Raw genomic sequence first — 26,058 nt, forward strand, 5'->3', positions numbered from 1 at the left:
CTTATAAAATCCAGCAAGGGAGAGTCATGACTGGGAGCGAGTAGAGACGTGTTGTATGAATTTGTGCAAGTCGATTCATCTGTCTGAAAGTAAGTGATCGAACACTCTGGGTAATTGTATTTTCTTGTATAAACTGCTTTGAAATGCACACGGAATGGTTATTAGTAATATAGTTGTGTAAGACCCATTCATGTCACTTTTAGACTTCTTATGCTACCTCATGCTTTGAGAAGTCCAAGTGCCTGGTGGTTACTGCCCAAGTGTGAGGGAAAGAATTTTAGAAAAAGTATTTTTAAAAAAAAAAAGAAAAAAAAAAAAGAAATTGTTTTGTAACACGAGTAGAAGAACAAAATTTATCGGAGAAGTGCAAGAAAATGGGGGCGAATCTCCGAGCGTTACTCCAGCCCTCTCACTACACCTATGGCCGGAGTCTTCGCACCTCACCCCGGGCAGCGCTGTGGCCCCGTCGCGCCTCACCCTGCGGCACCAGGGGGCGCTGCCGAGGGCCGCCCCCCGCCGCGGGAGGCACCGCCCAGGGCGGAGGCGCTGCCGGGGCTGCCCGGGCGCCGCCTGATCGCGACGCGGCCGCGGCTGCGGGCGGTTGCGCGGCCGCGAGGGGCAGCGCCGGGCCGGGCAGGGCGCAGCCGGGAGTGGGGAGCCGGGGGCGGCGAGGCGGCAGCGGGCGGCAGTGGCAGCGGGCGGGCCGGGGAGAGGGAGGAGCGGGGTCCTCGGCGCGCCCGGCTGAGGTCACTCTTTGTGGCTGCGGCTCGCAAGATGGCGCCGGTGCTGGTGGAGAAGAAGCTGCTGGGGCCGGACGGGCCCGGCGGCGCCGAGCTGCCCAGCGAGGAGGAGGAAGGGCAGAACCTGTGGTGAGCCCCCGGCGGAGGGAGGGAGGGAGGGGGGCACACGCGCGTCCTTCGTGCCCCGCCAGCCGGGCGTGCCCTGCCTGTCACGGCGGGGTCCCCCTGCCCCGCGGCGCCGCCCCGGCCCTGCTGCGGCGGGCGGGAGCCCCGAGCCCCGAGCCCCGAGCCCCGGCCGTGGCGGAGCGCAGCCCGCAGCCGCTGCCAGGAGCTTCCCGGCCCGGGGGGGAACGGGGCCGGGATGGGGGCACGGCCGGCGGCTGGGTGGTGGCGATCGGGGGGTTGTGGGAGGGGGCCCGGGGGGGTCGGCGTGTTGCTTTTCAGTCAGTTATCTGTTTAAAAAGAAAAAGAAACGCGTGTGAAATGCAGGAATGGATTGTGGGAAGAGTTAGTCATCAGCTGGGAAGCACTGCTGAGCCGTAACGTGAGCTCCGCTGCGGGAGAGCAGCTTCGGGAGGCGTCAGTGCCCGTGCTCTAGGTGCCACAAAAACTTTCCTCAAAAAGGTGGCAGGCTGCTGGGGAGGCCTTTTATTGAGATGAACTCAAATCTTTACCTGCAGCAAGCCCAGTTTGTAAATAGAACGAATGTGACTGGATTGGTCCGCGTAGATCTGCTGAGCTCATCAGCGCTGTCAGACGAGCGGTGCGGTGCGTGCTGCTGCCTGTGTGCAGCGTGTGCCTGTCAGCCTAACGAGGACGATGCTCTTTTTCTAGGTCTTCGATACTGAGCGAAGTTTCTACCCGGTCGAGATCTAAATTGCCCTCAGGCAAAAATATTCTTGTTTTTGGTAAGTAGCACATGCAAGCGTGAGGGTTTTCTTCTTTTGGAAGAAGCAAAGCATGTTGAAAACAATGATGTGAACAAATTGACACATCACTTTGTTAAAATTAGCTTACATAATATGATCTATGGCATTCTTGTCTTCAGGCTGGTGGATTTATTTTTTTTCTGGTTTATTCTGTTAGTTTTGCAAGATATATTTAAATAAATGGAATGTAATACTGAACAATGAAGCACTTCTTTCTTATTGTTGTGGTATAAGCTGCTGGATTCTGCTAGAACGCTTAAAATAATACAGTAAGTGTGGTCCAAAAATATGCAAGAACACTTCTGATTTCCGAAGCGTGTTTTGAAAGTCTTTTCTACAAAGTTAAAGTTAATTCTGAAATTGTCTTTTTTCTTTTTTTCTTTTTTTCTTTTTCTGTACAAACTTATTGGCAGGTGATGATGGTTCTGGTAAAACCACACTTATGGCTAAAATACAGGGAGCAGAGCATGGCAAAAAAGGAAGAGGACTGGAATACTTATATCTAAATATTCACGATGAAGACAGGGATGGTAAGTTTATTTTGTATGTAATCTTTTTTCAGTAATAGCTGACAAGCTTTTTTATAATTCCAGTTTCATCAGTGCATTTTGGATTACGCCCAAGTACCTAGTTCCAGTATTATTGGGTATGTGTTATAAACTATATCATTTTCTTAAGTGAAATGCATTTTATGTTTGGACTAGTGTCTCATTTTCACCCATTTCACACTTCCCCTATGCAAGAGGCGAAAGTACACTTGAGCTATTGATATAGTTAAGGATCCATCTACTTTTAGGGTAGATATGTTTCCTGCTGTTGACTTACTAGTAGATATGTTAGTAGATAAGTCAGAATTAGGATTTTATTTTCTCAGAATGGAGCTTGTCTCTTTGTCCCTTGTATTTCTTTTTGTTGCTGTTAACGATACGTCTTTTCTAGTAGATGGGAGGCAAGAGACTGATACAAGCAGGTCTAACAATGAGAATACTGTTAGGATATTGTTAGGAAGGCTAGAGACAAGAAGAAATGAAGAGTGAGCTAATTATCCTCACTCCTAAGTCTTCCTCTGCCTATCTCATTTTGGGCAAAATGCTGGACCTTTTCATGTTAGTTTCCCTCCCCCAAAACTGGGAATGATGGTCTTCCAACTTGTGACATTGTGATTTTCCAATGCTGAAGAGGAAAGCACTGATGGTGGTTCATCCATCTTTCCTGAAGAAAGATGAACTGGATAGATCCTAGAATGGTATTTTGGAAATGGAAATGTACTGCATAAGTGATTAAGTACCATATGTGTCTGGTTGTTATGGATATTGATCCTGTGCTCCTGTGGTAATAAACTGTCTTCAGATACTAGTGAGGCACCGTTAGTACATGAGTACATTGCCTGTGTCTTCAGTGGCCACCTGACCTTGCAGTTCCTAAAAATCTTGTGTGTTGTAATTTTCAATGTTGAGGCCATTCTTCGCTTTTTGAGGTTCTTACTGTACGTGCTTGCTCCCTGTGTATAATTGTCTTCTGTACTACGTAAATAGTTCAGGGTGAAAAGCCTGCCGGTAGGGGTGTTAGGATAGCTTGTGGCATCGAGCTTCTTGCTATTGTAAGCAGGCGATTGCTGGGTGTGCTATTCTTACTGGTGCTATTAAACCTCAAGTATGTCTCCACTCTGGAACTATTTTGGGTCTGTTTGTGAGTATCTCTAAGTGATAAGTATTTGAGGTGATTAGGAGAAGCTTGTCATAAGAACTCTTGTACCAGTAGCAGGAAAAAATGAGACCTTTTAGTTTATCAGACTCAGCTGCAGAATTCAGATCTTTGCACGTCCCTTTCATGGTTGTGTTAGGATCTAATAATATCTGCCTCTTTCCTTTTTGTCTCATTGGTGTCATCAGCAAGCAAAATAAATAGCAAAGTAGGTCAGGACCTCCTGGCAGGCAGAGTTAACTCTGACTTCTCTGCGCCGCACTTGGGTTCTTTAAACTTGTTGCATGGTGTGTGTGTGGTCAGACACAGATGTGGGAACAAGCCCATATAATTGTCCCACAGTTCTTGGAAGTCATAAAAAATTGAAGATAGGTAATCAGGAGCTTACTATCACATACCCATTTTTGAGGCTATCTGCTTTTTATTATACCCCAGTCTCTGAGACCAGCAAACCACGAGGATTTCCATGGGTGTCAAGCCAATCCTTGCAGATGAAACTAGTGGAATAGTAGAGTCAAGATCTTGTCAGCTCCTTTCCCAGATGCTGGAAGGCTTCTTTGCTTTTTACCTTTTTTCTCCTCATTTCAGAAGAGTTTATTCTTTCCGGGTAAAATAGTTTGGTCATAGTGCCAAGTTATTATCTACCTCCCTTTGGAAGTCTTGAAGGAAATCTTCTGTGTTGCTTCTTATTTCTACCTCTCCCCCTTCCTTTCCTGTCTCCCTCATTAAGGGATATTTGAATCTGGCTCCTCCTTCGTCCTACGCTTGAAGTAGAATCATAGAGTTACTACTTCATGCTGGCTCACACAGGGTGCATAATTTAGTTTCCTTTTTGTCTTTTCTGCTAAGAAAAGTTACACAAATTTAAGAAAAGTTAAATAAATTTATAAAAACACTTTTGGTTTTGTTTGTTTACGAACCTCTGTGCCCGATGCAGGTGTCCACTGACTTCTTGTTTTCACCATCGCTGCCTGTTTCTTGGCAGTGCCTCACAGCTAGCTTGGATGCCAAGATGCATGTCACCACTACCTTGGTAATTAGCTGCTTCAGTTCTGTTTCTGCCAGATGTTAGTTGTTCAATGTAACATGCACTACTTTGATCCCTAGGTCTCAGGATAACTTAGAATAAGTCCACTACTGAATCTCTGCCTGAAAAATCTTCTCCTTAGGGTACAATCCCCAGTTGTGCCTAGGCTAAGGCATTTGTTCAAGAAGAGGCTTGGGGACGCCTGACAAGCAATCCTGAGAGGATTCTCCTAGATCATTAGCCTCAGGTACAATATCTTTGGAGCGTATGGCTTCTACATACATGACACCTTAGTTCATCTGGATGAAAGCACTTAGAATGCTAACTGTAGAATTCACATAGAACATTTAATAACCTTGGAGCTCAGGCCCTAGATTCCTCTTAGTAGAGTTTCCCAGGGATATGCTAAGTCTCAGTTTCTTGCCTTACTTTATGATGAGCAGATGTCTTGTGTCTGTGCTCACTTTTGAGAGCAGAGGGTCTTAATTGGTAGGATATAAAGGGGGGTTCTGCATCATTTTGTTACAGGATACGTTTTTCTAGAGTAGCTTTCAGAGTGTCTTATGGTCAGAGTTGAAGCGAGGATGTGCAGCAGTGGAGTGAGGCAAACTGTATCAGCTGCTCAGGTGACTGGTTTGGTAGCAGTGATGTCTGGGCTAGCAGGCAATTATAAACACTGTGGAGGTTTTTGAGTTGGACTGCCTCACATTCCAAATGCAATAGAGTTGGCTCTGGCTGTACCAAACATGCAGGTGCGGTACAGCCCTTCTGTTGTGGTGCTCCTCCTTGTAAGAAAGTCAAGTAGTCTTGTTTCTTTGCCTCAGGTTTGGACTGGCCTCAGTCACACCATGCACACGTTCCAGTTGAACTGGTTGTTCCAGAGTGAGCCAAGTGCTGATGGTACACTGGTTTCCAATGGGAGACTTTTTTTTTTTTTTGTCAAGATCTTTAAAGTCATTCTCTTGAAAATGATTTTTTCACCATTTTGCTTCTCTTTACGGCTTGGATAAGGGATATGATATCTAATTACCACTGCTACGTTTTGAATAAATACAGAAGATGTAGTTGCAGTTCACAGAATCAACCATCTACAGCAAAATTAATCAGAGATGGGAAACTCTTTTCAGGGCTCAAGGGATAAGGTATTGACAGGATTTAAAATGTAATCTTGGCAGCTATTTTAATAGTCTTTAGTTAGCAACACCTGTTATTCCAACAGGATCTGATAATTGTTTGCTCTGTTTTGGTATCTCATGTCATAGGCGTTACGAAAGGTCCAGTTAACATTTGCATCGGGTGACTAATTGGGAGCTTGACGCGGTGCTGACAAAGTTGAATTTGCCGTCAAGTCCTTGCCAAATTGTGAACAAGCAGTACTGTATTTTTAAGTGTTTAATACTTATAGTAAATGTAATTGCCAATCCGTACCTGGTGCTTGTCTTTCTTTGTAAGAAAGGAGGAAACCTTTTATTTTCCTATGAAGCTATCTTTAACAGACAAACAAAAAAACAACCATCGTGTGCTGTGAGCGTTAGGCTTTAGGCTTGCAGTCACCCTGGCAGATGGATTTCATCTGAGCGGTAATTCTGCTGTGTGTTCTAGTTCCACTCTATTCTAGATGTTAAGTAGAAATTAAACCCTAGGACAAAGGTGTTTAGTAAACAAAACCTTTGTAACCTTTAGAATTTGGCTTAAAATGTGACTTAAAATCGGTTAATTAAGGGGTTTGTAAATTTTTGTTGCTTACTAAGATGTGAAAGTCTTTCCTGTGACTCTCACAACAGAAGAAGCTATCAAAGTGCTGTTGAGAGTTTAAGTTTCCATAGATCGCGGATAGACTTAAGATAGTTCTTTAAAACTTTGCATATTTGCTTCAAGAAGGCATTGTGCTATCAAATGTCTCCTAATAATCTGTAGCTCATGGAAAGCCCAAGGAGTTGTCCACTGGTAGATTTTTGCTTCTGGGAATTCACAAAGGGGTGCAGGGGTAAGAGTCCTGAAGAGATGTTTGATGTGCCCTTGTGATTGTGCTCACATTGTGTTCTAGCTTCACTTATTCTTTTCCAAACTTTGACCAGACTTTCCTTCAGTCCTTAGAAGCCTTCCAACAGCTTTCAGTTCGTGCATCCAGTGCTGTGAGATTCCTTGCTGGTTATCAGTGAGGCAGTCTGCTGCAGTGGGGGGAGAAGGAAGGTGAAAATAATTGCTGCATGGTGTATTTCTTAAGTACACAATAACGATTTTGTTTACTGCAAACAATAGCATTGAAGTGCACAATTGGAAGTAAGATATTTAAGTTAAAAACATGATTTTTGGGCTATTTGGTGATGACTGATGTTTGAATAACTTAGGATACTCTAGGAGTACTTAAGCAGGAGCATAACAGAGATGCTAAAGGAAGACTGCCCACATACAGCATCTTGATGTAATCTGGGCTGCTCAGAGATGTTGGAGACCTTATTAGCAAGTGTTGTATGTGTATTTCTGTGCTCATTTCTCCTTCCAATCTCTCTAGTCAAGTTTTTGCCTTTTTCTAGAGACAGTGGTTTTGATCCTGATGGATTCTTATGTTATGACCTGATTCTTAAGATAGGCCAGCCACAGAGACTGGATGTAGTGTGTGAAGTTGAGAGGTTTGGAGCACATGACAGGGAAATACAGGGGGCAACAAGCTGGAGGAAAAAATCAACCCTGCAAGCCCTGCAGCAGTTTTGAAAATATGTACTCTACAGTTACTGGTTTGCTGATCTAGTACATAATAATTCATAATTCACCTCTCATCTGTAATACTTGTAGAGAACCATTGTTCTCTCTGGACAACTATAAGAGAATGGAGAGTATTTTGGAAGAGATAATAGGATGAGTCTAGTGGATAGAAACAAAGGGAGTTGGCTTTTTTTTTTTTTTTTTGAGGAGAAGGCTTCTGAGGATAATATAATTTTTTATTTATTTTTTTTTAATTTGAGGAGAATTGTTTATCCAGAGTGCCTGAAGCATGGTTCCTAGATGATGCTCCATTTTTTTATTTTTTTTTATTGCCAAAGGTCATGTTTGGGTCCAAAATTCTCATGCCAGCTGTCTGTTCCAGCTGATTATTTCCCCTCGTGTTTCAACAAAAATTCTTCAATCACTATCAAAATGCTGTGGGGAGAAACACAAAAACTAAAAACCAAATCTTTTGTCTAGTACTAATTCTACAAAGAGGCTGTAAGTAGAAGCCAGTGTTAAGTCACTGTGAATTAGGAGCATATAGCACAGCTTTAAAGTTTGGTAGGCTTTATGTTTATCCCGTGTTTGTCTCCTCCTACTTCTGTGCTAGAAACCAAAGCTGCTTATTGCTTGTATCTTGTTTGCAGCTTATTTTTGTTGTAAGATGTCTTCAGTATGTTAAAACAGTGTCTGAGGGACACTTAGGGCTTCCCAGCTGAGCGCAGCTATACTGTAACTCTCTTTAGAACTTGGAATTACATTTGTGTTATGTGTATCCTTGATTTACTTGTAATACCCGTGCTTAAATTGAGGAGTGCTGTGCAGTATCTAGAAACTGTTGTGTCAGCTGTCATTAAGAAAAGCCAAAGAACAGAAGTTAACTGTTAAAAATATTCTGAACTAAGAAAAGTCCTCTCAAATGGAAGCATCTGCCAAATAACTTGGGCATTTATATATGTTCCTGAGTTAAAAGGTAAACCATCAAGATCTGCTGCTAGCTGGGCTGTGGTCTTTGATGCACACTCCTGTGTTTGCTTACAGACTAGCAAAGCAACAAGTTGGCATCAATTGAGCTTCAACTGTGCCTTTTCTTTTCAGATCATACCCGCTGTAACGTTTGGATTCTGGATGGAGACTTATACCATAAAGGGCTATTGAAGTTTGCTGTTTCTGCAGAATCCCTGCAAGACACCATAGTGGTCTTTGTCGCAGATATGTCTAGACCGTGGACTGTTATGGAGTCTTTACAGAAATGGGCCAGTGTCTTGCAAGAACATATTGATAAGCTGAAAATTCCTCCTGAGGAGATGAGAGACATGGAACAGAAGTGTAAGTGTTTGTGCATCCCTACGTTCTTGCCCATTTTTCTTTTCTTCTTTTTTTCTTTTCAACTAGCTTTTGCTACTTTCTTTGGTAATGATAAATTTCTTCAAATTACTGTTTCAAGAGTGAGCAGAGTAAGAATTGAAGTTACAATGGCAACTCAGATTTGAATAGACTGTTAGGCTTTAAAAGAACTCTCAGGATATTGCTGTGCTAACAACATTTCAGGTGGATTAATTTTCTATATTCCTTGGAAAAATGAGATTTTGATGATTTAATTTTTAAAAGGCTGTTTCTTAAGCTAGCTATATAGAATCACTATTTTAAAAGTAGTGACAAAGTTCAGTAGCAAAGTGCTTTGCTTTACTGTGGTATCCTAGCCAGGTCTCATTCCCTACTGTACTTGTCTTCCAGTAGGTCTCGTTGCCCTCGATTTTCATGAGCCTCAGACCATGATCCTGGTACATCTCACTCTTGCCATTCCTACCCTGTGACACTAGGAATGTTGTATAAATTAGGCTTCTTTCCTGGCATATATGTGGCAGGAAAGAATTTGGCACTAGCAGTCGCTGTTGCAGTATTATTTTCAGCAGCCTCTTTTCTTTTCTAAACTAGTTTTGAGAGTTTTTAGGGAGTTTTTCTGTATCCATATTGAATTACTCCAAAGTAAATTCCTTCAGTGGAAAGTCCTTAGCAACATGTTCCTTTTTCAACTCAATTATAGATTCAGGCTGGTTATGGGTGGTTGTTGCCTTTTTTTTTTTTTTTTTTTTTCTTTCAGGGTTGGTTGCTGGCTGCACTGGAGTGTTTAAACCTTGCAAATACTGTCTAGTAGCTTCCTCAGATTCAGTTTAGGGAGCACTGTAATCTGTTTGGCATGTGGGCATTCAGATGTATTTGTATAGCTGATCTCCTTTCTGAATGTTAAATACAGCTTTCCCAAAAGGGTTCTGCCTACAGCATACTAGTTAAAAGTTTATACTTAATGATTGAAACCATCTGGGGTTTGATCATCAGGCTATATTAAAAAGCAAAACAAATATATATGTATATATATATATATATTTTTTTTATTTTTTTTTTGGAAGGGAAAAAGCATTATTTTGGGGGGAATGGGAGGAAGGCAGTTCTGGTCTCAAAATACAGCAGCTAACCTGATTTGCATTTTTAAGAGTCACAGGAAACTTCATGGCAATCAAAATAAATCTGGAGTTCTCTGTGCATTTGAAGTTGAATTTTGAAGAGAAAAAATGTTTTCAGCCTTCGCTACGAATGCCCCATGTGGAGCAGCCAGTTAGAGTTGTGGCAAAGCTTTGGCACCGTGCTCGGAGAACTCAGGAGGCATTCCAGTAGTGCTGTCTTGGAGATTTCTAACTGGAAGGACCTTAGGAATTCCTAGTTTCTCGTGCTCTTTAATAGAGTTGAGGGAAAAAGAAATTTCGGGATTTGTTTTACACACTTGTAGGACTCTGCTGCCATCGTATGGCTGAGCAGTGAACTTCAGTCCAATATCATGCAGTAGAACAGGGGCTGCCGAAATGTCTTCTCTTCCAAAATTCCCTCCTGCTTCTTTTCATGGTCGCTGTGCAGGAGAGTTGCACCATCTCCAGTGCATGTCTTCTAACTTCTTGCAGAACTTAAAGGCCAGATGTGAGCTCAAAACTTTGGTCACCGTAACTTGTAATTCTCTTAACAGCAAATTGTGCCTGAGAAATCCCTATTATAGTTGTGGCCATATTAGCATAGCTGCCTTGAGAATATAATGCATGCATGCCTGAAGAATGCTTTGTGACTACAGTCCTCAAAAAAGTCTACATCAGCAAAGCTTTCCTTACTAAAATCCTCCTGCCCTATGCTTTCTGAGATATGCTGACACTTAGAAAGTAGAGAATCCACGGTGTGGCAATAGCCCAAAGTGGAAAAAAAGGATGATGAAGCACAGCTGTAAAGTGGGCAATGAAAACACAGGGACAGGGTGCAGAGTGAAGAGCTGTGTTAAATTCGTGCCAGTAAAGCCCCAGTGCAGCATAACACTACATGAAGGCACGTATATATTTCTTGATTTCAGCTTATATGACCATATGTTCTTATGTTTGATTCTAGATGTAAATTGGGCATGTGGACCAAGCTGGATGTCTGCAGTGCTCCCACTAGCTACTGCGCTCAGCTGAAGTAATCAGTAGTTGCTGTTGACTGCAGGGGAACATTTTCAAGTATCCATGTGAAGTGTTGCTAGGTTGTTTCTCCATCACTAGGATGTTATTACCGGCTTCCAGAAAACCTTCTGTTAGCTCACCATTCCTCATGGAGTTGAACTTTGGACTGCTTGTCTTGGCTTTCAAGGTTTTTTTTTTGTGGCCTCTCTCCACCCAGCCTTTTGTCTTGTGTTTGCACAAGTCAATATCTTGTGATACGTGTTCAGTATCTCATGATACTGACTCCTGGTTCTGCTGGGTGGGTGATGCTGGGCTCCATCTGCTTTATGGGAAGCCTTTCCTTTGTGTTAGAGAGCTTCCAGAATGGGAGACAGGACACCTGTATGGAAGTAACAGGCAGCCTTGAAAGAAACTGTTTCTTTCTGAATTATTTTAAGTATACAAAGAACTGAGTTGTCTGCACACAGCCCTATCACTGAGCTGCTCTGCGGAAATGCCTTGCTAAAAGCTTTGCTAGTGTGAATTTAAACTGTCGATTCCGATGTTCTAGCTTAATTCATATTCTAATTCTGATAAATCATTGCTTGAACAAGACATTAAATTACTTAAGGGAAGGTCAATGTTTTGCTTCCGTACTTACGTCAACCCAGCAGAAAAACAACTAACAAAAATTAGGAAGTGCAGAACTGAAATATACTTGTAAAGTGGTTATTAATGGTATTCAAGATACTTGCATTCAAAGCCAAAGGCTTCAAACGCAATAATGTTTATCTGAGAGTTAAATAGTGTCCCCTGCTCAGGCTGAATTAGTTTTTTGTGCCTTTTTTGTGTCTTAAATAGAGCTGAAGGAGTTGTTAAGCTAAAGCTAATGCGGATTATGTGGAGGAGAAAATGTTTATAGCTTGCTTTAAAGAAGGGAGGAACTAAGGGTTTATGTGGTCTGTTTGGATGCATGATGAATTTCAGGTCCGTTAAAAGTCTGAGAGTGGAGATAAAGTGAGACAGTAACAGTAATAATGGGAGGTAAGGAGAAAAAGTATTAAATGTCTGTGAGGCAGAGATGCGCTGTAGCAGAAACGATCTTGTATTTCTACTAGAAATCGTTGCTGAGAGGTAGTCTGATAGCACGTGTGATGCAGGTTTACTTGGCTTTAACCAGGCTAAATGTTGAATGGGGCTCGGGATTGAATGGGAGTCTTGAAAAGTTGTTCAGGAGCCCGTCGCTAGCTGGCATGTGAACCACTTGAAGTAGTTGTGCACGGAAGCAAGATCCAGTAGGTCGAGCTTTGCAGCACTGCTTTTTCCTGCTCTCAGCTGTACTTGCTCAGCAGATGCCCTCGCTCAGTGGAGCTGGGCGTGTGTTCCGTAGCCATTCCAGCTGCCGCTAGGGATGGATGCCAGCCTGCTGCCTGTCTGCCAGCACAGCAGCAGTCATCTCCACGGAGCCGTTTTGTTGTTTTGTTCCCTCGTGCGTGGCTCTGCAGGGAGAGAGAGGCGCAGCCTTGCTGGTGGCAGCTCTGCCATGGTGGTGTTGGGCCGCGAGCAAAGAGCTGAGAGCCTCAGCGTTGGGGTGCTGCTGGTGTCCTGAATGACGGCTTGTATCACGGGGTCAGCTGTAGGTTTCAGGGGAGGCTTTTCCTTCGCAAACTTTGAGGGGTTTTATATGACTAAATAACTTTGTAAACATTTGTTTTCTCCTTTGTTGTGACTGAAGTCAAGCAAGCCAATATTGTCTGATGATAAAGCTGTAGTAAATTGAGACCAGTATTGCCAAATGTCCTCTCACATCTGATGAAGGCAACAAGGTTTATCTGAAGGATTGCAGGGGACATAAATGGTACTCTGTGAACTGCTGAAATATACTTGACTTCAATAGTTTTTGTTTGTTTGTTTTCTTACCCTGAGCTAGGAACAATCTGCTTGGCTGAGTAATGAAATGAAAACTTTTTTATCATTTTCTCCTTAAGTGCTTTGGAATTAACCAGCTTTCCACGACAGTCAATAAGCACATTTAATGTGCAGCATATATAAGGGAATAGTTTACATTTCCAGTTACTGGGTGTGAACCAGTACTAGAGGAAAACATCTCTTTAAAATCATTGTAGTTTCTTCTCCACCAGAAGGCACTGCCTCCCCAGCTTTAAAAGTAACTGGATTCAGTGTTTTGTTTTTTTGTTAATTGGTTCCTGGGAGATACTGAATTGATGGTTGAAGTCCATATTTAAAGGTTTTTTTAAGCTTTGCTCTGGACTTGAGCTCTCTTGTTTCCCACAACAATGACACAATTTGATATTTCTGGTGAAAACTGTAGATTGTGCGGCTTGGAACAGGATTGTTTTTTCTGCTTTGTGCTTCCTTCCACATCCTGTTCTGTCACAGAAATGTTCCTTATTTTGGAAAGGTGCGATGACCTCATACTGCAGGCTCTGCATTACAAACTTCTGAGGCTGTACGGGTTCCCAAACCTCAGATATATCGGATGGCCCTGTCATGTGGCTGCACGTACCGAACAACAATCTCTTTGTCAATGTGCTGGAGATTCGGAGCTTTTACCAAGAGTTCTCCTCACTGTACATGCAGTCTGCTCTCACCATAGCTCTAGTGATGCTCTGTGCAATAAAGGTGCCTTCACAGGAGCAAGTCGTGGAGCTCTGCGTGCCCCTGTGCTGCACGCTCCCCGTGGCTCAGCCAGGAGGCGGCCTGGGGCTGGGGTGCGAGGCAGCACCTTCAGGATGCACCGTGCTGGGGCAGGTTTGCTTGGGCTCTCTCTGGCTTTCATCCTCAAAATGGATATTCAGGGACTAAGTTGCAGCCCAGCTTTGATAAAGGACCATGTGGGTCCCAATGTGCCTCCAAAATGGTGATAATAGTATTTCTTAGGCACTTCAGTGTGTGATAGTATTTGCTATTTTGGAACATTCATCCACAGAATAAAAACAGAAAACACATCTGATTTTCTCTGGACTCTGTGGTAGTTTTGCAGAATGTAATTAAGTCTGTTGAGATAACATTTACAAGTCACTGAGTATGTATTTATGCAGTGTATATTTTATATTTCTAGCATTTGGCTCGTGTAACAGAAATGTAGAGTAACAGAAACTTAAACCGAGTAGTAGTTTCTAAGTTTAGTACAATACAAGTGTCTGTTTCAGCTTGGTGTTTTCTGTGCCCGTTTACATTTTCATCATGCGTTCTTGCAAGACCAGATGCAAATTGCACAGAGTATAGGTTAGGTTGCTAAGCTAAATTTACATTTTCTTTTGGGAACTCTACTATAATGAAATGTATTGAACTGACAAATGTGCATTTGTGTATACCATAGCTCTTGCAGCTAGTTTTGCTGATGTGTAATGGCCCCAAATTGCATTTGATTTACCTTGTTGTAAATTCTGGGGGAGGAGAGTTGTGTTTGAAGGGGCAGCCAGGCTTGAGCTTTTACTTTGTAAAGGTTTCTAGGTAGGAATAGATAAAATTACTTTAGGTCATATTAATTCTGTTTTTCTTAAACAAACAAACAAACAAAAAACTAGTTCCTTTGTTTTGTCTTACAAATATCTCTATCTCTATAGTTATAAAGGAGTTTCAAGAGTATGTAGAACCTGAAGAAGGCTACCAAGGATCACCGCAGAGAAGAGGCCCTTCTGGCCAAGAGGATGAAAATGTTTCTTTACCACTTGGAGAAAATGTGCTGACTCACAACCTTGGTATTCCTGTGCTGGTAGTTTGTACAAAAGTAAGTTTCTAGTTGTGTTTGCCACTGTGGAGAAGTTTAATTACTTGACACTTAGAACCTCTGCTTTATACAGACATGCTGAATTAATTCTAGATTTCTTTTAAAAGTAATTTCCTGACGTCAGTATCTATTTTTAGTTTTGCAGAAGGGTAATAACCTTATTTAGTTATATGATAATTAGTTTATCTTTTGTTTTATTGTTGGCATTTTAGAACAAAAGGATGAGAGTAAATGTCTTCAGAACATTAAGGAAAACGTAGACATGTACTGGTATTAAATTTTTTACTTTTTAATTTTTATTATATACTTATATATATTTACTGGTAATAATTTTCTTTATCCTTTTCTTCCAGTGTGATGCAGTGAGTGTACTAGAGAAGGAACATGATTACAGAGAAGAACACTTTGACTTCATTCAGTCACACATTCGTAGATTCTGCTTACAGTGTATCCTTTCCTCTAAAGAGATTTACTGAAATCTGGAAGCAAGAAAATTATGTTTTAGTGTTGAATTGTGCATAAAATCAATCTGAGAAATTGCACTTCAGAATTGCTTGGTATTTAGGTATTTATTAGTAGCGTTTGTTGTTTTAGAAATGTCTGAAGATGTATAAAATTACAGTTTTGAAATTGTGCATGGGATTTTGAGCTTTTCTTCTTTTATGAAAGATTTGTCTTTTATTTTGTAAGGTGTTCTTCTTTTTTGGGTGGGGTTGGTTTTCTTTGGTTGTGTGTGTGTTTTTTCCTTCTGTTGTTGCTTGTTTGTTTTCCCTCAGAACTTACAGTTTTTAAGAGCCTGGGAGAGTAGGTAACTTCTGTGTATGTCCCCCCTTCCTTTCCCCAAATGCTAAATGGCTATAGCTTTTGCGTTTAATTACTTCTCAAATGTAGCTCTAGTAGATACGTGACCATTAGACCTCTGTTTTAAAATTACTAATGTCATTTAAAACCTGTATCTTACATGTTTTTCCTTAAATAAGTAATCAGATGGAGCTGCCTTGATTTATACATCGGTTAAGGAGGAAAAGAACCTTGATCTGTTGTATAAGTACATTGTACATAAAACATACGGTTTTCAGTTTACCACACCTGCCTTAGTGGTAGAAAAGGATGCAGTTTTTATGTAAGTCCATTGTAAAAAACAATCTGAAATCATATTGAACTGGTCATATTGAACTCTACACATAGATGAGGGATCTACATCAATTATTTTGGTACATTATGTTTTTAAGCTGGAAATTGAATGTGAAATGCTATGCTAAATTTAACTTAGGTACTTTAAACAAGTATCTTTGTTTTCTTATTTTTTTTTAATGAGCAGAAGGTCCACATTGCAAAAGTAGCCTTTGAAAATAATATTCAACGAAATAAATGAGTTTTTAGGGGTTGCAGTTTTTAGCCGTTTTTCATATCTGTGATATACTTCTAAATACCTCTTTTCATTATTTATTCTTAGTCTTGTTTTAAACTGAAGTGACTGACTACATCTTTTGAGGGACTTCAGTACATACCTGTTGTACTTCCAGCAAATCAGAAGTATCTTTCATGCACCACCTTTTCGGTTTTGTTACTTTGGATAAAAGATAACTGGAGTATACAGGCTGGTTCTGAAAGGAAAAATAAGTAAACCTGAATGGCTTGTAATGTTCAAAATGATCTTATGTGAGTCTTATGAAGCCATGGTTTAAGTAAGTGTAGTGCATATTACTTGAGAATTCAGCTGAGAATTAGGACTGACCTTGGCTAAGACTGCCTTGTTTAGGTAGCGGGCAGTAAACGATTGGTCTTTGTAGACATATTTTCTGTGGCTCAAAAGGCAAAGCTTTCCTTCAATTCTTTTTGTAGACCTGCTGGTTGGGACAATGAAAAGAAAATTGCCATTCTACATGAAAACTTCACAACAGTGAAACCAGAAGATGCATATGAAGACTTCATTGTAAAACCTCCTGTAAGAAAGGTAGGAAAGGTTGAACTTTTCCCTCCGCTGTCCTCTGACAAATTAGTTATTAACAGCCAGTCAGGCAAACAGTACAATGTTGAGAAACTCTAAATCTGTTTTATTTTTTTCCTGTATCCAAATGTGTAAAACATCAGGCTTTCATTTTCCACTAGCTTGAGATACTGCAAGCAAACACTGCAGTCATTCACTCTAGTGAATCAAAGGCAGTCCAAAAATATCCATTGCACATTAACCTTTCTGGATGTGCCATGCAAAAATGCTTTTTGAAAACAGAATACTGTTCTAAGGCTTCAGCAGTTTACACATACAGACACGTAACTGAGGCTATCACGTAGCCAGAAGACTTCACAGTAATTTCAGGTTTTGTTTCTAATAAGAAAAATATTTTTTTCAACAGTTAGTCCATGATAAAGAGCTGGCAGCAGAAGATGAACAAGTATTTCTTATGAAGCAACAGGTAAGAATGGAAGAATTAAAAAAAAAAAAAAAAAAAAAAAAAAAAGTCCTTACTAATAAGATTTTACTTGAAGTTCTCCATTGATGCCTTCAGTTTTCTATTCCTTTTTTACTTTACAAGACGACAACTTCTCAGTTTCTCTTCTCACATTTGAATGTGATTGTGAAATAATAATTTTATGCATACAATTAGAAAATATAGCCACTCGGCAAACTGGAAGTATGATCAAAACAGAAATCATTTACATTCCAAAGGAGAAGAGTAAGAAGATCATTTGAAATTTCACAACATACATAGGTTGATCTGTAAAATATAAGTACTTGAAAAACATGTCTTAGCGTTGCAGATTTCTTAGAGCTGGAGGCTTGAAAGACTTTAACGTGTCAAATTTGTCCATGCTGTATCTTGTTATTTTCTTATGTTTATAACAACAGCTCTATTTAAAAAAAAAAAAAAAAAAAAACCCTCCCTAAAAACAGATTTCTTTATAATTGATTATAAATATCATAGAGGTTGCAGACTTGAGTATCTGTGGTTCTGGCTTGTAATTCTGGAATGGCTGTGTAAGAAAAAGGACTGAGGCATGTTTTTTCTTTATAACTAGTGGTATTTCCTCTAGTAGTAAAGTTTGGAAGTATATAAATATCAAAGAGGAAATCTATAAATATAAGAAAAGTGAATGATGAAATAAATTAATGGTTAGTCAGCTTCAATGTATTTTATTCCTTTGTAGTTTCTGGAAAATAATTAAAATTCCTAATATGTTGTTTTTGCAGTCATTCCTTGCCAAACAGCCAGCAACGCCTACAAGAGCATCAGTAAGTAGATCCAAGAGAAGAGTAGGAGGTGTTTTGTTCCTTTCTAGGGAAAAGGGAATGATTCTAACATGCAGAAGCTCGTTTTATAAATGTAGCATGTAATTACAGATACATAATCTTTCCAAACAGTGGAAAATGCAGAAATATATGGCGATATTTTATGATGTTGCTTAAAAATTACGTCATTCTAACTCACTGTGGAAACGTTAAAAATATGTGATAATTTTTGAACTGAAAATTTCCTACGCTGATTCTTTCTCTTAGTGGAGGCACGTGCCCAAAATAGCCTGTGTTGATATGAATATATTTTTTCTCCATTGGTAAAAGTGCCAATACAAAGGTTAAAAAAGTAATTTGTACGCAATGTTGCATTTGCTTTATGTAAGTAGTCCGTTTAATTAAGTGATTTGGAATTTTTTAAGGAATCTCCTGCAAGAGGGCCTGCAGGATCCCCAAGAACTCAAGGCAGAGCTGGACCCGCCAATGTACCCAGTGCCTCACCAATAACATCGGTTAAGAAGCCAGATCCAAATATTAAAAGTATGAATAAGCATTTTACTTTTTTTTTTTCATGTGGTGTTTCCCTTAGAAGAAACACTCCTCTTTTGCAGAAGGACTCTGGAATTTATTTACTAATGGTATAGTGTCAATTTAATAACAAGAATGAATTTATGGCGTAGATGCAGGGTTTTTTTTTTTAGTTTTGTTTTATTCTTTGTAATTTCTGTAACTTGAGTTCTGTTATTGCCAAGCAGTGGGACAGAGTTCAAATACATTTATTGTTTATGTTGCCTAAATATATTTATTATATAAATCAGTTGGACTATTAGAGTGGAAACTGCTTTAAACTCCACACAGGTTTATACTTGATATACTTGATTCTGGAATCCACAATTAAACCTGTTATTCTACTAAATCCTCTCCAGAATGTTACTTTCTCTAGTACCTGAAATAACTTGGAAATTGCACCCTTCCCCCTTCTTCAGCACTAAGATGGGAATTCCCCATTGTTGACTGGTGCCTTTCCTCATAAAATAGAGCTCTGCGTTATCGAATGGTTTTTCCTCTCTGTGCATTAAGGAAGTAGGTAGGACAAAAATTTGTTTTGAATTGCGCACTTTAGTACCATAGTTCACTTACAGTGGATAACTTACTGAGCGAATTCCAGATCATGGCATTGCTCTGTAACTAAGTTCTGGTTTATGGAAAGTAGTGCAGCATGAAAGACTGTTCTAAAACTTCTGTGCAGTTTATTTGTAAATGGATTTACAAATCTTTAAGTTGCACCATGATTCTTTACACTTTGTTTCTTGGCTTTCTACATTTAGAAAAAGCATATGGGTACAAATGTTTAACTTAACATTTTGTGTCCCTCCATCCCAGAAGAGCAGTAATGTGTTTTCAGTCGTCTCTGACTTGGCCAAAGAAAGCAGAAGGACTAGTGGCTTAAAACTGAGCAAGGGAGAGACTTTCCTGTATTTGAGTTTTATTTCCTTGATTGGTAAGAGTGTTAGATGTGTATGGAAAAAATAAGTTCTATCATTAACCAGCATTAACTATTCTGTCATGTTTATGTTTGTTTTTTGTTTAGATAATGCTGCAAGCGAAGGTGTTTTGGCAAGTTTCTTTAACAGTCTCTTGAGCAAAAAGACTGGTTCTCCTGGAAGTCCTGGTGCTGGAGGAGTGCAAAGTACAGCAAAGAAATCAGGTATCGGATCTGTTACTGCAGTCTGTTCCTGTATTTTTAGTACTTTATTTGGTCCTCATTGGTCTAAATGTGTGTATCCTTTAAGCTGTTCAGTTAAGTGGCAGAGCTTGACAGATGATACAATGCCAAAATGTGCAGTCTCTTAAAGGATTAGATTACTGCAACTTCATGACTCAGGGCTTCTGTTAAACTTGCTGTAACTCATCTCTCTGAGTGAAATTGTACTGCTGGGATATAAATGACATCTGATTCTTGATTGTATTCAAAAGATGCTAATATTTTACATTAGAATTCCTTGCCTTCCTGACACTTAACTGCTGCTTGAAAGAAATGTGTTTTATTGGGTTTAGTGTGTAGTTTCCAATCAAATTACTGAAATCTTTCCAGAGTTCAAGATTAAACAAATTGCTTGTTATGGCAGCTTGAGGTTATCCGGTTGTTAAGTATCTACTATTTGATTGTGATCCAACCCAACTTATAACTGATTGAGTGGATTTGTTGTGTATGTGTGTGTGACTGTATTGTATGAGACATTTACTGATGAGCAATTACACTATTTTAGGTGGAAATAAGAGAAACCGTCAGAATAGTATATAGAAAATTAGGTGCTCTAAAGTGTATGGTTGTTCCACCCAATATTAGAAATCCACTTCTTTGTTGATTACTTAGCTGTTCCTTTTCAGTATTGGCATTCCCACCACCACTTGTATTAAGGAGCTTACTTCTAGAATGATTTCAGTACTAAGTTTTTGGTAGATGTTCTACTTCAGATCTCAGACTTGTGAAATTGTGAGATTTAAAAAGAAAATTTATACCAGACAGTGAGGATGTAACTATTAAGAGGTCCTGAAACTATCTGTGGAGTCAGTGGAGAAGAATTTTTTTTTTTTTAATTGGGAGGAGTTTAACGTGACATTTCATACTCTGAAAGCTCAAAAAATGGCTAGAACTTGACTTAGGGTAAGTCTACTGTATTTTTCCCCTCCATTTATAATAAATTTTTCTAAATCTCCTAAATAGATCTTATTACATTTATTTACTAAAAAAGTAAAAACAAAATATTTGTGTTACATTCTCACTTTATTTGCTTAATATAATTTTATCTATGTTACAATCACACTTACTAATTTCTGCCTCAAGCTAGAGAGCCCTCTTCATTTAAACACTGAAGGGCACCCCCCGCTTCATCCAGAGCAGCATCATGCTCTTAAACTGTCCTACTTCTATAAAAACAGTTAGACATAATGGTTAGGGGTTATTTCATCCATGTTCTTTACTTAAAGGATAATCAGTTACGAAGTTCCTGACTGGTGATGAAAAAGAAAAGAAACAAACTTGGAAATAATAGATGTAATGTCATCTTTCCAGGAAGTCTGTTCCAGTTCTTATTTTTTTCTTTCTTACAGTCAGCATCTCTTTATCTCAGCACTGTTTGTCTTGCTCAAGGGAGGCAGAGATCAGTGTATCCCATATTTCTTTGCAGCAGTCTTCTGAATATTTAAAAACTGTTAGCATTTGTCCTGTGACTCTGGACCACAGAAACAGACTTTTGTCAGCCTTTCCTCATAGGGCATATCTATGGCTCTGATAATTCTTACTGTTCTGTGGACTGCCTCCTCAGAAGATCTGTTAATTTCTATGCTCAGAGAGGAATACAGTGCTTCAGACAAGGCTTTGTCAGCCCTAAGTAGGGGTAACTTAATCTGTGTTATATATTGTGCTCATATTTAGACATCTCAGCGTGATGCTAGGACTTTTTGTCTGTATGATATTAATCAGGATTTGTTACAACAAAACAGCAACTTTAATGTAATTTCTGCCTCCTAATCGTATGTTTGATAGTCTGTATCAAATGACCTTAGTATTTCCAAAGGCGCTGTTTTTTGCTTCATCGTCGTTTTGCATTCTGTTATTACGCACAGCATTGACAATTTATAGAAATAGCTTTTTACCTCCAGTCCTGTCATTTGGAGTTCTTTGTGGTGTCTTTGAGCATGCTTGCTGGCATATCTGATAAATTCAACAGTTGGACAGGGTAGATTACTAGTCACTATTTTTAAACAACAATATGGATAATTAGTGGGTTATTTTGTGGGTGTGTAGTTCATTTTTCTGAAATACCAAGACTTCTTTTTTCTAGTTTATTTACATGAAGGTTGTGTGAGATGGTATCAACTATTCTCCCTTCTCCACAGGAGCTGTTATCCTATGATAGAAAGAAATCTTGATTGGCTTGACACAGCTTGTTGGTAACAGATCCATGTTATTGTGCTGCTAGGCTGTTTGTAAGCGTCTAAAACGTCATTGCAGTTTCTGGAGAAATACTAGAGTAAAAACTAACTAGTTTATAACGGGCTCTCATCTTGCAGTCTTCTAGAACATCCTGTGTGTTTCAAGAGTTTTCAAAGATGACTAATGACTGTAGTTTTCTTTTGCCAGCATTAACTTCTAATTTAAATAGATGATTCCTCTCCTGAGACATCTAGAGACAGCAGTCATATCAGTTCTTAACTTTTTTGTGTTGTTAGACTAAATTAGACAACTTATCCTCTAGCCTTCTGTTTAGAGTTCATCTCTTTTCCCTGCTGGTTTCTTCTTCATTCATTGCCATCATTGGCTTATTTTTCTCCAACATGAGTGGTTAGAATTTTATGCAGCACTCCAGATAAATTTCACTGTAGTGCCTGCTGCAGCATCTCTCTTTGCTGAAAGTACATCTGAATGATCTCAAGATCGCGGTTGGCTTTTCTTGGCTGCATCAAGCTGGCAGCTTGTGCTCGTCCCCTGACTTTCTGAACAGAACAGTCGACTTTCACTCATGAGAGGATATGCCTGGTCCTTGTCAGCTGATGTTCTCACATCTTACATTCAACTATGACATAATTAAACAGTACTGAGAAGGTAAGCACTCCTTCGTACCTGAAAAGCTCTCATTGTGTTTATAAGGCACCCAGTGTTGGTGATAAGATTACTTGCTCTTTTGTGGAGGAGTTCAGGAGGATATTTTAAAATGACTTGTGGGATTAGGAAGTCTTATTTACGGCAGCCTGTTCTGTGTGAATAAATGTACTGAAATGATCTTTGTGGAAATTTTAAGTGCTTAACCTAAACTCTTTGAAGAAACCTAAGTTTTCAGAAGGTTGCCACTGAAAACATTTTGCTTGAAGGAAACCATCCGTTTCTCCCACCACTATGCATATCTTGTGGTTGGAATTTCGAGATTATGGTAGGTTGAGGGAGACATTACAGATTTCAACATACTGGTCAGCCGAACTGATAGGTTTATGAAGTGTCAACTCTTATGTGAGAGAACTCTCTCAAATGCAATGTCATGTCTGTTTCCATGCTGTGCAACTTCATATGTCCAACATGCTTTTATGTTGCTGGACTGTCTGTTTCCATGTGTAAACCTTGATAACTCAAAAAGCTTCAAATGATGGGTTCTGTGCTGGATTTTTTGTGCTGGATTTTTTTTTTTCTTCATGGACTTGTTGGTATAAAAAGTTAATTTATTTGTATATACAAGAAGATGCTTCCACGTTCTGAGGTTGCATTTACCCTTTCTGTGCAAAAGGTGAAGAACTAGGGTTCTTGGCTCTCACTCCATTCTGGGAAGGAAAATGCATACAATTGTATAGCACAGATCTAATTGACTAAGGCTACTACCATCTTGGACAATACTCTTGTAGGGAAAGTGAGAGCAAATATCAATTCAGTTTATAATGGAGAGTAAATTTTCATTTTCTTAATCACAGCTGTATATTTCTTCTCGGTTGAAAAGTGACCACTTCTGGTGGCACTAAATGGGAGTATGTGAACCTACATGTCACTGAATAGCTTAGCAATGGCTTACTTGTGTAACATGAGGTAGTTGCAGGAGACAGCTGCTTGGTATTATTTTGGAAAATTAAGGATTCAGTTCATTTGGCATAAAAATGCCACAGTTTATGTTTAGACCTACTTATATCTGAGAGGGTTTTTTTTTCCTGACTCAAGGTGCCATTAGTCTACAAAGGAAGTTTTTTGTGTTATAAATATGTTACAGTTAATTTACTAATTTTTAATTTTTGTTTATTTACTGATGCCTTGAATAGATCCTATTAAGAATACCATGGCTTATGATTAGAGTTTAAATCTAAAACCTTTACGGTGATTAAAGGTAGCCTTTTAACTTAGTTATGTCTTTGTACTTTGGAAAAAACACTTAAATCTCTAACAGTCAAATCTTGCCTTCCTAATGTTTTCAGCATGTACCCTGGAAAAAATCCACCTAATATTTCACACACATTTGAACTAGAAAACAGATGCTTGTTAAATTCTTTGGCTATGTAAGGAAGCTGTACATGGTTATATAATCTACTTTTTGCCTAAAAATATAGATTTTTAATCTTAAATGCTGGTATGCTTTGAGCATTAGAATATAATGTTCCAATTTTAGTGATTAATTTGTCCGTGGGTTTGTAATTTTCAGAATGAGGGAATTAAACTGTAGTTCAGTTGGAGAATTGTTAAAAAGCTTTGAGTCTAATATAAAAATGTAAGAAATGCTGTTCCATGAAATACTTCAGTGTGTCTGGTTTCAATTGAAGAAGTCCTTTGAAATGATGGCTCTGAGATATTAAATGAATATGCAATTCATGTCCCCCTTTTTAAGGGAAACATTGTCTGCAGACATAAAAGAGTTAGTTGTTTAATACTGAAACATAGCAAGTATGACCAAACAAATGTGATTTTTGTAGCAGGTGTCCTACATACCTCAGAGAGCTTGTGGTTAAAATCTGGGTTTAAATAAATTCCTTGCTGTGTGTACTAATAATAGAATTGTATACAGTTGATTTTTATAGAAAAGTCTATATGTGGTTGTTTTTAAAATGTCAATTGCTCTAAAGTATGTCACAGATATTTTGATGCTTAGTTTTTCTATAATTCAGCATTTTGTCTCCTTAAAGTGAATCAAATCTTGGTTTTTATGTAGATATTGCATTGCATTTACTCAGGCTCTGTTCTTGGGTAGGTAGGGAAACAACAAGCAATTAAGTACTATATTGACATTGACAAATGATTTTATCAATAATTGTACTCATCAGTAAGAACATTTCATTGAAATGAGATTGCATTAACCTTGCCTTTTTTTTTTTTCTTTTTAGGACAAAAAACAGTTTTGACAAATGTTCAGGAGGAATTGGATAGGATGACTCGCAAACCAGACTCTATGGTAACAACAAACTCTCCTCCAACAGAGAATGAAGCTTGATAGCACTTAAAAACACATATGTAAATGACCAAATAACTATGTATATTGATCTGATAAGACCAGGAATTTTCTGCTATGGCAGATGCTATCAGTTTTCTTGGGGCAGGGGAAATGAGCTTACTATGTCATTGCCTTGTCCCAGTAAAAAGTGCACATTCAGGAAGTTTGCATATAAAATCCCTCAGTATAAGATAACCATTTAGAGTTTATATAGGGCAATTCTTTTGGTTTTTGAGGTAAGCAGGTGCAGCTGCATTTCCTGTTGTGAAGAGCACAGAGAAGTAAAATGCAGAATTCTTACTAAAATAATACTACTGACTGCACAGAAGACAAGGAAGAGAAATGAAATCTTTCAGAGTTACTGGAATTGGCTACTCATATGTTTGCAAATGCATTAAATACTTGGAAAGGTGGTGGTGGTGCTGTAACAGAAAACTAATTAAGTGAAAGAAGCCTGGGCAGGGAATGGAGCCCTAAAAGGGGAAACAGATTTGGGTCAGTAAGAAACTAGAATGTTGGATTGACTGGAGAGGAGCAATGTTGTTAAATCCTGTGTTTCACATAGGGTAAATAATCACTGTTTTAAAAAGACTACTTTACATTGGAGAATTCCAGGCCAAACACTAAGCATCATGGGAATTTATTCTTGTTATAAGTCTTGTTTTAGTTTAAAAAAAAAAAGTCTAAGTGTGGATGCCCTTGCTGGTGTAGCTGACAAAGGGAGAAACTATAACTTGTTTAGATCCAAGTGCCTGGCATAGCGTGTCTTTAGAAGGTGCTTGAACTTATTGTGCACTGTAGTACAAACAGTCACTGTTTGGTTTTATTTTAAAGTCGGTAGTTTGGCAATTTGTATTTAATTTTAAGTCCTGTTTTCTGATAGCTTCTGCCTTTTTTACGCCAAGAGGCTAGCCTATGAAGAATGGTGGGTGACGTATCATTTTCCCAAAATGAAATGTGCTACAGAACACTCAGTATTTTTTTCTTACTTTTTGTAACTAAATATTAGCTACTAAGCTAAGATTGATTCCTGCCTTACACCTGTGGAAGTTGTTAAAAAAGCTTTCAAGGCCCTTGTTCCAACTACATCTGCTGCAGGTGCAGCCAACTCCAAATCTGAAGGTAACCTAAAAAGCACGAATGTGTAAATGATGAACATAGTTGATAACTTGTTTTGCATTTTTTTAAATGTAGCATTTCATTTGGAAAGATGGGTTGTGGTTGTCCCCGTTGCTGTAACGGAGCTCTGTCTATGGTCACATAAAACCATCATTCTATAAAAACAAACGAAACTGCTATGGTTACTGAAATGGCACTTTGATTTTATATACGGTATGCTTGTTTTACATGTACACACTACCATAAATTAAAAATACCAAGCATATTCTGTGCTCTTAATGTTGAAGGGAAAAACCACAATTTGAATTATGCAGAGTTTACTTTTTATTGATATGAACTTGTTGTACTAAATCTGATGTCTGGATATAACTTCCCTAATATATACTGTTACTTAAATATACAGAATTAGTTTGACCACTAA

At 39.1% G+C, this 26,058-nt stretch overlaps 1 protein-coding gene across 1 annotated transcript; it reads left to right on the top strand.

Annotated features, from left to right (window-relative positions):
* The first annotated feature begins 705 nt into the window (after window positions 1-705).
* Window positions 706-26,058, top strand: DYNC1LI2 (dynein cytoplasmic 1 light intermediate chain 2). The gene is made up of 13 exons (XM_032195444.1): window positions 706-869; window positions 1,575-1,648; window positions 2,083-2,199; window positions 8,208-8,438; window positions 14,158-14,321; window positions 14,675-14,768; window positions 15,309-15,444; window positions 16,167-16,278; window positions 16,679-16,738; window positions 17,515-17,556; window positions 17,979-18,096; window positions 19,148-19,264; window positions 24,412-26,058. Exons 1-13 carry the CDS (start codon window positions 775-777, stop codon window positions 24,516-24,518), a joined length of 1,467 nt encoding a protein of 488 aa, XP_032051335.1. The 5' UTR covers window positions 706-774; the 3' UTR covers window positions 24,519-26,058.

Source organism: Aythya fuligula, chromosome 12 (assembly GCF_009819795.1).
Source record: "Aythya fuligula isolate bAytFul2 chromosome 12, bAytFul2.pri, whole genome shotgun sequence".
Classification (NCBI taxonomy): domain Eukaryota; kingdom Metazoa; phylum Chordata; class Aves; order Anseriformes; family Anatidae; genus Aythya; species Aythya fuligula.

Coding starts and splice junctions, on each gene's coding strand:
- DYNC1LI2 (XM_032195444.1), top strand. CDS start 775: ATGGCGCCGGTGCTGGTGGAGAAGAAGCTGCTGGGGCCGGACGGGCCC. Junction 14,769..15,308: donor TCGTAGATTCTGCTTACAGT/GTATCCTTTCCT, acceptor ATAAGTAATCAG/ATGGAGCTGCCTTGATTTAT. Junction 16,739..17,514: donor TATTTCTTATGAAGCAACAG/GTAAGAATGGAA, acceptor TTGTTTTTGCAG/TCATTCCTTGCCAAACAGCC.